The 13,056-nt window shown below is 38.5% G+C and overlaps 1 protein-coding gene and 1 pseudogene across 2 annotated transcripts in view; one reads left to right on the top strand and one right to left on the bottom strand.

Annotated features, from left to right (window-relative positions):
- Positions 1–13,056, top strand: part of piezo2b (piezo-type mechanosensitive ion channel component 2b) — a 119,261-nt gene that overhangs the window by 26,470 nt on the left and 79,735 nt on the right. For both annotated transcript variants that reach the window (XM_088346588.1, XM_088346590.1), the window contains exons 4-5: positions 4,671–4,713; positions 12,785–12,947. In XM_088346588.1, the coding sequence (XP_088202714.1) occupies positions 4,671–4,713; positions 12,785–12,947 (206 nt within the window). The remainder of the gene's footprint in view (positions 1–4,670; positions 4,714–12,784; positions 12,948–13,056) is intronic.
- Positions 9,572–9,718, bottom strand: LOC148376376 (U2 spliceosomal RNA; annotated as a pseudogene).

The following is a 13,056-nucleotide window of genomic DNA, read 5'->3' on the forward strand; positions in this document are numbered from 1 at the left end:
GTTTACTGTTCTATAGAGAATTTATGTGGCTTATAGTCTTGCATTATGTATGATCCCCTCGAACCACAGACTTGTGGTCCACTCAATTTAAGACTTAATAAACAGGCTTAGGAGATGTAAATATGTCCGAGTCCCCCGCCATAAGTCTGTGGCGTTCACGTCCGGCGGCACAACAAAGTTGCGCCTGTTTGTCTGAGCTTTGTCAATTACTGGAAGTGAACCCCCACTGCTGCCCAGTGACGTTCAGGAACACTTGAAGTACTCGGAAGGAAAGATGGCATTCTTCATCCGTGGAGAGTCTGTGGAGGAGGTGCATATTTTTGAATGACATTAGTCAAAGACTGGCTAGGGTCAAACTATAGCGTGAAAGCAGGGGGGTCACACAAACTTTAGAGAAATGTCTTGTTGGTAAAAGCTTGGCAGAGCTCCCGTTTTGACAGCGTCCACTATCTCCTTCCTTGAATGCAAACTGAAAAATAAGCAGTCACGTTTGATTATGCTGGACATGATAATAAACACAGGGCAAATGGGTACAATAAAAAATAAATATTTTATTGAACATACTGAAAAACATAAAAAAAATCCCCTATCCAAAACCAATTAAGCACAGTGCTCGGTCAGTAGACATAAATCCATAAATAAACCTCTGTCCATTTTTAGCGAGAGGCAAATAAGTGATAAAAAAAATAATGAAATGAAATGAAATGAAATGATCTGCATTTATATAGCGCTTTTCAAGTCAATGACTCCCCAAAGCGCTTTACAATGTGCTCCACATTTCCCAATAGCGGCCTTGCAGCCATCTAAGGCGCTAACCTGCTTATTGGGGGTATTAGGGGTTCAGCGTCTTACCCAAGGACACTTCGACATGTAACACGGGCTAGCCGGGATTCGAACTGGGATCCCTTGATCCCAAGACGAGCGCTCTACCTCCTGCGCTACTGCCGCCCCTAATAAAATCAAGTATACATTTTTTATCCTTCAACCAAAATCAGGCTTATTAGCAGCAGTAAACCAGTAAATATAACAAATATGTACATTTTGTGAAGTACATTCAGTGGTTAACTGCAAAGTCTGTAACACAGTCATGGAACAATTCTCAACAGTTTAAAACCAAACAGTTTTAACTGACGTTTGTCCTTCAGACTATATTAATTTAATTTCAAATGTGTTTGTCAGACACAGTCTTGCATAATGCTCAAGCTCTCTTTTATAGCGAAATACATGGATAAAAAAGTACAATTCATGTAATTAAACCCGTCAGACTCTGTTTCAACTCTCCGACGTGCTTTGTCTTTAAATGTTCGTGCATCATCAATGTACTGCCATGATACACAAGTACAGCTTTGCATACTTTGCAAGCAATGTTCCCTGTAATTTTCCACGGGTCTGAGCGTTCACACAAAGTCGTTGAGCAACGCTTGAAACAACAGTGAGCAACCATAATCCCAAGTGAGGCAAGATAATTAATTATCAAACATGTCCAAAACTTGACATCAAGTTACATTTTGCTGAGTTTCCGGCAATGCAAAATTATTTTTCTCTTTTGAATGAATTGACTCATGTACTATTGCAAAGGTTGTACGGCCTACAAACGTCGTTTGTTCTTACAATTTTTTTCACAAGATATCCATTTCTTTTTATTTCCTGATATATTTTGTCGCATAATATTAACATTTTTGGGGGCTTATTTAGTTGGTTGTAAGATACAGAACTGTACTTATTCACATTTTTTAGTGGAAGTACAATGTTGGCAACAAGATTCACTTGATATAATTGAAAATTATTTGAATGCAACACAAACTTTTTTTTCTTTTTTCGGTGTTTTTTTTCTTGTTTTTTTTTTTTAATTCCTTTAAAAAGAAATCTCATTGTGTTTATTTTTTCCGAGCTGTTACTTTTTTCTTTTTGTTCCCTATTTACTTTTTCCCTACATTTCTTTCTTTTAATTTTCTGGCTTTTTTCAAAATTTTTCCTTCTTTTTTTCTCTTCCTTTTGTTTCTTTTTTTCTCAGCTTTTCACTACTTTTTCATTTTGGTATTTTTTTCTTTTTTGTTCACTTCCCCCCTTCCTTTAAGTCATTTTGTGCATAATTTTACTTAATATTTGGTCATGTTGGGATTAAAGAAGCAAAAACAACCTGAAGAGCCGTTTAGGACCCGAAAGAGCCAGTTCTTTTTAGTGAGCCGGTTCTTGACATACTCTACTAACTTTACTCTACTTCGTTCGACTACAAAATACCGCATTTTGGACACAACGTCAAGGGAACCCGTGTAGTTTTACCTTCATGCACTGTAACTTTGACTTAAGTCGCTTCTTAATAAGTAATTTTGAGCCCTCATTTTTGCACGCTGGCTAGATTTTCTTGTGCGCTGAGAATGTGCGAACAGTGCGCAATTGCGCAAGCGCGCAGCTTAGAAGGAACACTGCAAGTAGTCTATTTAGTCACCATATCCAGGCTAAAATGCTCCCGGCTAAAATGCTCCCAAACTTCTTTTAGATGTTTTGGTGCATGTACTTGATGTTGACGCCACCTAAACGCTACTGCTTGAGACAGAGACGCTACTGCGCATAACATAGCAGAGATGATAATCATGTATGATGCCTCACTCTTTTGGAAAAACGTGTCTGCGACAATGAATATGTTTGTCGACTATTTCTATTATTGATTTTCATCGACAACGTCAATTTATCGTTGCAGCTCCACTTTAGACATAATATAAACACAACATCGTTCTTTCGGAAGCCCTTTTTTGGTTTTATTTGTCCTTTAGCGAAAACAAAAATGCAAATCAAATTTTGGCTTGAATATCGGTTATCGCACCACTAGTAATCTGTGACGGTCCTGTAAGAATGACATTAATCAGTGATTGATTAGTATTAGACGTGAAGTGTCAAAGTCTAAAGAGTGGAGGGCCAAATAAAAAATGTGGGGGCCAGATGGATCAAATGTTCATTGAAAAATGAAAATGATGCATATTGTATAGTGAACCTAATTAACATTCTAAAAACTAAGTAAACGTAGAAAAAATAAAGCAATTGTTTCTTGAAACATCGACTTCACATATTTTTGCAAATTCCATAAACGACAAAATTTCAGGCAACCTTAAATCTAAGAGAAATGTTTTGAAAAGAATAATCTGTGTTAGAAAACGGCACTATTTGCACAAGTGTCCAAGCTATATTGCCGATAAATAAACAAACAGCATTTCTGCCTTAACTTAAAGATTTTTTTCTTGAAAGGCATTTTCTCCAAAAGTCCTGATAATGACTTGGAGAATGATGTTGCGTGACGATGGTAAGTCTTGCTTACTTGTCGGACACAGCTTCCAAAAACTTTTTTTCTATACTTGCTATTTGTTTGTCATACAATCATTTTGTTTATCACAATATTAAATTATATTCCCACAAAAAAAACTTTTGAGCTGGTCCTAATTTTTTTTAGCTTTTCGGTGGATATTATATTTTTTGCTTGGGGACAAAATATATTATTTCGCTATTATTCTCAATGTTACGAAACCTATTTATTAAATGTTCTATTTCAAACAAATATAAAATAAAATATAGCATGTACAAGTCTGCAAGTGTATTTATTGAGAAACATTGGATAGGTCTTTTTTCCTCATGTATTGCCAGGGTATCGGATTGCAGACTATATATGTATGAAATCAATCAATCGATCAATCATTTCAGCCCCTACACAAACTGTTTTGACCCAATGCATCCCATCCATCCATCCATTATCTGCACTGCTTATCCTCAGTAGGGTCGCGGGGGTGCTGGAGCCCATCCCAGCCATCTCCGGGCAGTGGGCAGGGGACACCCTGAACCGGTTGCCAGCCAGTCGCAGGGCACACAGGGACAGACAATTCGCTCGCTCATTCACACCGAGGGACAATTTTGACCGGCCAATTAATCTGACATGCATGTTTGTGGAATGTGGGAGGAAACCGGAGTGCCCGGAGGAAACCCACGCAAGCATGGGGAGAACATGCAAACTCCGCACAGGGAGGTTGGTAGCTAGATTTGAACCCATGACCTCAGAACTGTGCCACACAGGCGCTAACCACCGCGCCGCCGTGCTGCCCATCCAATGCATCCCGTGACTCAAAAAGTTTGCGTTGCCAATTCTTGGTGTTCTGGTCTCCTTGGGTGTAGTACACAATTCAGCAGCAGTTTACCTTATTTTAGAATAAAGGGCGGAGTAAAAAATAGCGCCCAAGTTCCACTGTAATGCAAAATAGAGTAAAACCTTGACATATAATGAATATACAGTGAAAGTGACACCACACCACAAATTAATTACAAAAATCTATAAGAATTTAGCGATGTCAGTAAAATACATCCAAAATATCTACATACAAAATATTATCTTTGACAATGTAGACAATGTGGTCGAAGGCACAACACCAGAGGGAGATGGTAATGGTGCCATGTTAACGTTTAAATACTGAACCAATATGGCTTCCAATGTGATGTCACTTCCTGTCCGAAAGTCTCCTTCGAAATAAATGTGAAAAACAAAATAATTAAACTTCAAATGAACTTTTCTTTGGGGGCAGAAATGCTATAAAACGATACACTATTACACTTGAACCAGCTACATGTACGCTGCTTGTTCATGTGATAAATTCCTATTAGTGCTTACCAAACATTTTCTCTCCACGCAGGTTCTGCTTGGGAAAAATCCATCAGACAAATTGGATTTGAGAGGTAAGATTGTAAGCACAAAGCCAACCACAAATGTGCATGTAACGACATTATTATCGGTATGTTTGATTGTACTTTGCTGTTCGCTGGTAAGTGTTTAAGTGTGGCATTTTCCCTTTAAAGGTTAGCGAGTACGCTATATTACACACTTGAGCAATCTGCTTGTCAGGAACACAGAGACTGACTAATGTTTTGGTGGAGGGCCGAGTCAGCAGGAGGAGAATTCTTACACCACGATGATATGTAATTTGTGGGCGGGGTGGGGGCAAATTGGATTTGAACATCGCATGTTTCTTTTACACAGAATTCAGTGGAAATGGGGAATCATATTGTATTTTTGTTATAGAAACAAAAAAGATAAGAGAAGCCAGTATTTGCCATAATAGATATACCTCAACTAAGGAAGAATAAAAAAAATTAGGCCCCCATGTTTCACACTAAGTATTTTATTTGGATACAATTCAGTATTTATTCCACTCCTTAGACATGAGAAGTAGTATTTCAAGCAAAAACCTATACAGTGGTTCCTTGGGATACAACAAGAATCCGTTCTAAAGTGGGGATTGCGAAGTAAAATTGCAGCATGGTGGGGATGTAAACCTATGGCAATTACCTAGTGCGTAGAAAACTCGGACTCCAAGTTAGAAGATTAAATTAATCAATTAGTATGTAATATTTACTGCATATGTGTAATATATGTGTATAGGATTACATAACATTATAAATACATGTATATGTAAAGTAAAAATATTTACCTTAGGTGTGATCTGACTTGACTTGGTACAGTCGAGTTATTGGGTGGATACCGAAGGAAGGAGGAGAGGTCGGATTAAAATTAAAACTGAAGCATTATCATACCCTTAAAAGATGTCCTTGCTTTAAATGCCCCCTTATTTTAAATATAGTACTGATCCATTGGTTACGGCCATGCAGCTTAGCAAGTGAAGTGATTCATGTACCTTCTGCATATTTTTTCATAATTGCAAGCTTTGTTTCCATGGTTATCATGTTTTTGCTTCTCCCTTTAGTGTCACTGCAAAACTCGCAACCCATAGCAAATACAGTATGTAACAAAAGTCAGTACACCCCTCACATTTCTGCAGAGATTTCATTATAACGTTTAGTAGAACGGCATCGAAGCAACATTTCTTTGACACAATGAAAGTAAGTCTGTGTAATGCTTGTATATCAGTCTAAATGTATTTTTCCTGTTTAAAAAAAAACTAAAAATATAGCCATCAATAGCTAAATCCCTGGCAATAAAAGTGAGTAAACCTAAATACCGTACTCCCCTAAATGTCCAATAACAGATCAGCATCTTATATAGCGTTGACATGTAGCAGACCTATGGAGCAGGCAACTCGCACAGTCATACGCACTAACTCTGAAAAGTGGAATTTGTTGTTGATTTTGAATGGTGGAGAAAATGCTGTAACGAGGGGCTAAAAAACATTAAATTCCACATCGTAACTTGAAGACACTGTAAGCTTGGGATGCCAAAACCTGGGGGTCTACTGTACAAGCCTTTCTCATCTTTAATTGGAGAACATGACAAAATACTCTTTTCCACACTGTATTGTCCTGCCCCGCTTCATGTTGTCTTGTCAGTGCATTAAGAAGGACTTAGGTAAAAAAGAAAGAAGCAACACATACTTTCCAGGCAGTGTAACAACCTGACAATGACGGTAAAGAGCACTTTACTGTCCTTCTGTGGGCTGATGATCAAAACCAAACCCAGTTAGGCCGTCGCCATGTCTGCCTGCCCGTTTGCATTGATCCCGTTAGTTGCGGCTTCCCGAGTCCGGGAATGTCCAAACTTTTCAAAACTGTGTCCCCACCCTCACTACCAGTAGTGGAAATTCACATCCCTGTGCCTGGTCTTTAAGTACATTAAGGCAAGCTTCTTGGAGAGGTCTTGGTGCCATTAATGATGGGAGATGGGAGTAGTGGTCATTAAATTTGATGACTGCCTCCTTCCTCATTCCTAAAACATACGTGTTAGGTTAAGGGAAGATTGGAATTGAGTGTGAGGGCGTATGGTCCAGTCCAAAGCCTATCCCCATCTCTTGACTGAAGCCAGCTGGGATAAGCTCCTGTAAATCCACTAGAAAGTCTTAGTTAACAGATGGATTAAAATAGAAAATAATTGTATTTATTTTCACTTATTACAATGGAGTGTATATTGTTTGCAATTATATCTGACTTGGCACAGGATAAACGTGTAATAAAGACTTAAAGATAAAAATATATATATTATGATAGATCGTTATTAATTAAATGTAAGTGCTTGTAGACAAGCATAAATTGCAGTTACATCAGAAAATAATACTTAAAAATTGTCTGCCATATCAAACACTTTTGCTTTCTTTTAATTAGGTTTTCTTATCAAATATATTTTAAATGAGCAACATTTTTTGCCATCTGCCACCTATGAAAATTTTACTTGATCTTTTTTTCACATTGTTTTATTTTTAAATATATAGTAGTAATGTATGGGGTTTTAACTTTTATATTTTAATATGTATTTCTAGTAATTGAAATACTACAAACTCACATAATACATTTGGAAGATGTCAAAGATCTTAATGGTAGAATAAGATTAAAAAAAATTGGGTGGTACTAGGTTGAAAAATAATATCAGAATGCATACTTAAACATTTGCTCACTCCTCAGATACAAAGAAAAATTGCAGTAAGTACCTGTTATAAAAGTTTCAGGAATGGTGTGACAAAAGATGCAATTTATACCCCAGCTATAAACTACGAGTTTTTCCCTCATAAATGTACCGCATCGAGCCGTACCTCTAATTAAACTTCTTTATGTGAGCTTTTTTCTAAATGTAATTAGGTAGGTAATATAACCTCATACTAACTAAAAAATGTTCCAGCATTTCAATGATGACCATCATTTTTTTGTTGTTTTTTAATTGTCGCCAATTTAATTAAGCTTAGAATTGCATTTGTCGTAAAACAGAAGTAGAAACAATGGTTTCGATGATAAAAAAATGTGGCAATTAACACTTTTGGAAAGCTGGTAGTCATTTGGGAAAATCCTCATAAACATTTTCCTTAAGTGGCATCTTTGAGTCTCACTTCGCTACTGTAGCTGACGCATTAGCTTTTTGTTTTCTTTTTGTTAGACATCCTAACACACACACACACACACACACACACACACACACACACACACACACACACACACAGTGATTTAATTAAAAACAAGTCCCAAAAAGTCTTTCTTCAATGCTGGATTTGCACGTTTTTCCCTTTGCTTAGTCACTTGTTTACAGCAATGCTTTTAAAGCTGTTGGCACGACTTTGTTACAGTAGAACCTCGGGATACGACATTAATCAGTTCTGAGGTGGGGGTTGTGACGGGAAATTGCCATATTATGAGTTATAAAAACCTTTGGGAATCAGCTAATGCGTTTTTAACGCTCCTGGAACCACAGATAAAAACATTAATATAACAAAAATTTTACATACTAACTACTATTAATACATTATTTACCTAGCATCTTAAATACAAAGGCATGTAAAGGAAAATTAAATTGCATTTGCATTTGGTGTGATGCGACTTGAGCTTGTAGAGAGGAGTCGTGGATGCAGAGGGTGAGATGGCATATCAAAAAGCAACTTTAAAATTTTGTATTTTCTATTTATAAATTTCTTTCTTACTTTCTTTCTCTCTTGTTGGTGATAGGAATGAGTGGAGACGTGTTGTAAAAGGATAGTGGGATGTTTAGACGCATTCTAAGGGATGGGCAGGGCACCCGTATGATGCGGCAGGGGTAAACCAGTGAAAGCTGTCGGGCCCTGCTGTTGAACAAAAGAGTGTGTTGTGTCACCCTGACCCGAGTGACATGGCCGCTTTCTTGCCTCCCGTTTCCTGAAGGGACGAAAGCATGACCAACTTAGGTGCCAAGGTGCTTAACTTGTTTGGGTGTTTGGGCATTTGGATTGGCCATGGTTCAAAAATGTTTGTGTGTGTTTTTTGCTTTTTTTTACCCTTTTTTATTTTCTTTGTTATTGTATGTTTGTCTCGCTGTCGGTCACCCCTCCCGAGGGATATGACCAAGGTAGATAGATAGATATATGATTTTCTTTACTACCGTAAAATCCGGACTATAGAGCGCACCTGATTATAAGCCGCACCCACCACTTTTTAGGTGATTTGCCACTTTTGTACTTACACAAGCCGCACCTCTGTACAAGCCGCGTGCGCACGCATTCAAACTTGTGACACAATCACTAGATTAACCCAGACCAGGCTGTAGGTTCCACGATTGTAACCACATTTTGGTTTGAACAAATTTATTGACACTAAAAACAGAAAACAATCATGACAATCTCAACAGCAATTAAGCACATTCACAATATTATATTCCAATATTACGTTTTTAACAGCAAACACAAAGTGAGGTTTGAACAAACCTTCTCGAAAATCAAACATATTCACAATTTCATTATATAACATCTTTGTTAGTGTCAATAGATCCGTCCAGGCCAAAGTCGATTGTCCTCGGTCTGAACAAATCCACCGACACCAACAGCAGCAAAACACAGCCATCAAGCATATTCACAATTTTTTTATATTTGACAATATGACGTGACGATATGACGTTTTATCATTTTTTCCTGACATTTTCAACATCAAATTAAACAATTTCAGAGTTATTTTCTTTTAATAGTAGTTAACCAGCGGGGGGTTTTTAAGGGTTATTGATCTATCTTAGTTATTCATTGTCCATTATCCGTTATCGGTCAGTTCATAATACGCTACAAAGCCTAGGAGCCGGGACACTTACTCTCAGCCAAAAGGCCAAGCTAAGGTCCTAGCCCTAAAGCCTTGCTGCGATCATTGCGAATGCACCGTTCCCGGAGGTACTGCTATACCGGGCCGATGCGTGGAGTGGACAGAGCAAGCTCGTATTCCATCTCCGAAATGCAAAAATCAAAGATAGTACACAATTCTAGAACCACAGTCGGCATCATGAATGGAAAATGATACCCGTAATTAACGTATGATGCAGACTTGTAAAGTCCGGGTCCCGTTAAAAGTAATCCAAGGAAACAAAATGTATATTTCCAAAGTTTAGGGTGGGAAAATTATATATCCACTATTGTCCGCTGCGCCAACAGACAGATCTACCGGTAATTCAGCTTTACCCCACTTCCCATCAGCCCGCGTTTGCTCTGCCCCTTCTTTTTGATTCGTCCGTAGAACACATAACAGAATAAATCTCTAAAATAAATACATTACAAAAATATATAGTTCCAAATACATATTATACATGGTTACACATATTTACGAAGAAAGACGGTACACCGAGAGCGTTTTCAAATAATAACAATATAACTTTCATTCCAAACCGTGCCTTTGAAAGGTACCAACACGCTAGTAGGATCACGCTCGCAATGTATCAAACGTGCCTGTAAAAAAAAGCATCCCGTTAGTGTGAAATTCATGGTAGATCGTCCTCAACTTCCTCCTCATAACTATCGCCATCGAGGGCGTCTTCCTCATTATCGGAACGTATCTTTACTTTACATTCAACGTATGCATAAACTTAGAGGTCGCAGTCTTTCTTGGCGCACATATTCTATTGGTCTTAATCTTACCTTTTATACTCAAGCGCCGCGGCCGTTAGAAAAATTACATAAATTGTCCGCTTCACTGACTAAGCCGCAGGGCTGAACATTTGTGGAAAAAGTAGCGGCTTATAGTCCGGAATTTATGGTACTTATTTTTAAATCACTTCTTCATCTGAACTTTGATTTCCAAGTTTATTACCATCCACCCAATGAAACCTTAGAAACCTTAGAAGGTTTGCCTGCTTTAAAAGCCTCCTTATTTTTAATATGAATCCCAACACAATACTCCATAGGTAATGATACGTGTGCCTTTTTTGTATTTCTGTATAACAAGATTTGTTTCCATGGTTAGCATGTTTTTGCTTCTCCTTTAGCATCACTGTCTTGGGACACGTAACAAATAAATACAGTGAAAAATACATTCTTGTATTGCAAGTTTTCATTCGGTACAGATGATTCTGAACAAAAAGGGGGGAAAGGCATTATGGAAGGGAGTTCTGCCAATAGCATATCTGACGAAAAACTATAGTAGACCAGCATCTTGGAGAAGTTGAGACACACAACTTGCATACGCACGAACACAGCAAAGTTTGAATTTTGTAAATTTGTGGAAAATATTTTGCTTTTAATAGTCAAGTCAAGTCACGTTTACAGGGAGTGCAGAATTATTAGGCAAATGAGTATTTTGACCACATCATCCTCTTTATGCATGTTGTCTTACTCCAAGCTGTATAGGCTCGAAAGCCTACTACCAATTAAGCATATCAGGTGATGTGCATCTCTGTAATGAGAAGGGGTGTGGTCTAATGACATCAACACCCTATATCAGGTGTGCATAATTATTAGGCAACTTCCTTTCCTTTGGCAAAATGGGTCAGAAGCGGGACTTGACAGGCTCTGAAAAGTCAAAAATAGTGAGATATCTTGCAGAGGGATGCAGCACTCTTAAAATTGCCAAGCTTCTGAAGCGTGATCATTGAACAATCAAGCGTTACATTCAAAATAGTCAACAGGGTCGCAAGAAGCGTGTAGAAAAACCAAGGCGCAAAATAACTGCCCGTGAACTGAGAAAAGTCAAGCGTACAGCTGCCAAGATGCCACTTGCCACCAGTTTTGCCATATTTCAGAGCTGCAACATCACTGGAGTGCCCAAAAGCACAAGGTGTGCAATACTCAGAGACATGGCCAAGGTAAGAAAGGCTGAAAAACGACCACCACTGAACAAGACACACAAGCTGGAACGTCAAGACTGGGCCAAGAAAAATCTCAAGACGGATTTTTCTAAGGTTTTATGGACTGATGAAATGAGAGTGAGTCTTGATGGGCCAGATGGATGGGCCCGTGGCTGGATCGGTAAAGGGCAGAGAGCTCCAGTCCGCCTCAGACGCCAGCAAGGTGGAGGTGGGGTACTGGTATGGGCTGGTATCATCAAAGATGAGCTTGTGGGGCCTTTTCGGGTTGAGGATGGACTCAAGCTCAACTCCCAGTCCTACTGCCAGTTTCTGGAAGACACCTTCTTCAAGCAGTGGTACAGGAAGAAGTCCGCATCCTTCAAGAAAAACATGATTTTCATGCAGGACAACGCTCCATCACACGCATCCAAGTACTCCACAGCGTGGCTGGCAAGAAAGGGTCTAAAAGAAGAAAAACTAATGACATGGCCTCCTTGTTCACCTGATCTGAACCCCATAGAGAACCTGTGGTCCCTCATCAAATGTGAGATTTACAAGGAGGGAAAACAGTACACCTCTCTGAACAGTGTCTGGGAGGCTGTGGTTGCTGCTGCACGCAATGTTGATCGTGAACAGATCAAAGCACTGACAGAATCCATGGACGGCAGGCTTTTGAGTGTCCTTGCAAAGAAAGGTGGCTATATTGGTCACTGATTTGTTTTTGTTTTGTTTTTGAATGTCAGAAATGTATATTTGTGAATGTTGAGCTGTTATATTGGTTTCCCTGATGAAAATAAATAATTGAAATGGGTATACATTTGTTTTTTGTTAAGTTGCCTAATAATTATGCACAGTAATAGTCACCTGCACACACAGATATCCTCCTAAAATAGCTAAAACTAAAAAAGCCCCACTCCAACTTCCAAAATATTCAGCTTTGATATTAATGAGACTTTTGGGTTCATTAAGAACATGGTTGTTGTTCAATAATAAAATTAATCCTCAAAAATACAACTTGCCTAATAATTCTGCACTCCCTGTATTTGTATAGCTCTTAATCACAATATTTGTTTTCTGTTTGTTTGGAAAAATTTTGTGATAGAGGGCATGAAAAAACATTATTCTACATTGTAAAGTGAAAAAATCTCCAGTTTACGCTATTTAGTTTTAGTGTGCCAAACCCAAAGAATTTACCAAACAATAAACACTTGAATAAACAGAAAATGTCCAAATGTGAAGAGCTTGTTACTGATGTGATGCATTCAAATGTAGCAGGTTTGTGCAAGTTTTTAGTTTCTGTCTCCCCAGCGTGATCGGTGCCGATGCGGGAAACGGCATCCGTATCTTCGTACCGGATATCGGCATGTGCATGGTGGGCGGAGCCATCTGGTTCCTGTGTCGGAATCTGGTGCAGAAGAGAACGCTAGAGGACATGGCTCAGGACAACGCTCACTTTCAAGCCGAGGAACAAGTGCGATTTTTGACCTTTTCTTCATGCTCACATTGGAACACCAACATTCTAAATTGCATTTAGAATTAAATTGTATTTGGGACTCTGCTTAATGTAGCACTCATTTTAA

The sequence above is a fragment of the Urocampus carinirostris genome, chromosome 1 (genome assembly GCF_059441175.1).
Source record: "Urocampus carinirostris isolate Australia breed hairy pipefish chromosome 1, RoL_Ucar_1.0, whole genome shotgun sequence".
Taxonomy (NCBI): Eukaryota; Metazoa; Chordata; class Actinopteri; order Syngnathiformes; family Syngnathidae; genus Urocampus; species Urocampus carinirostris.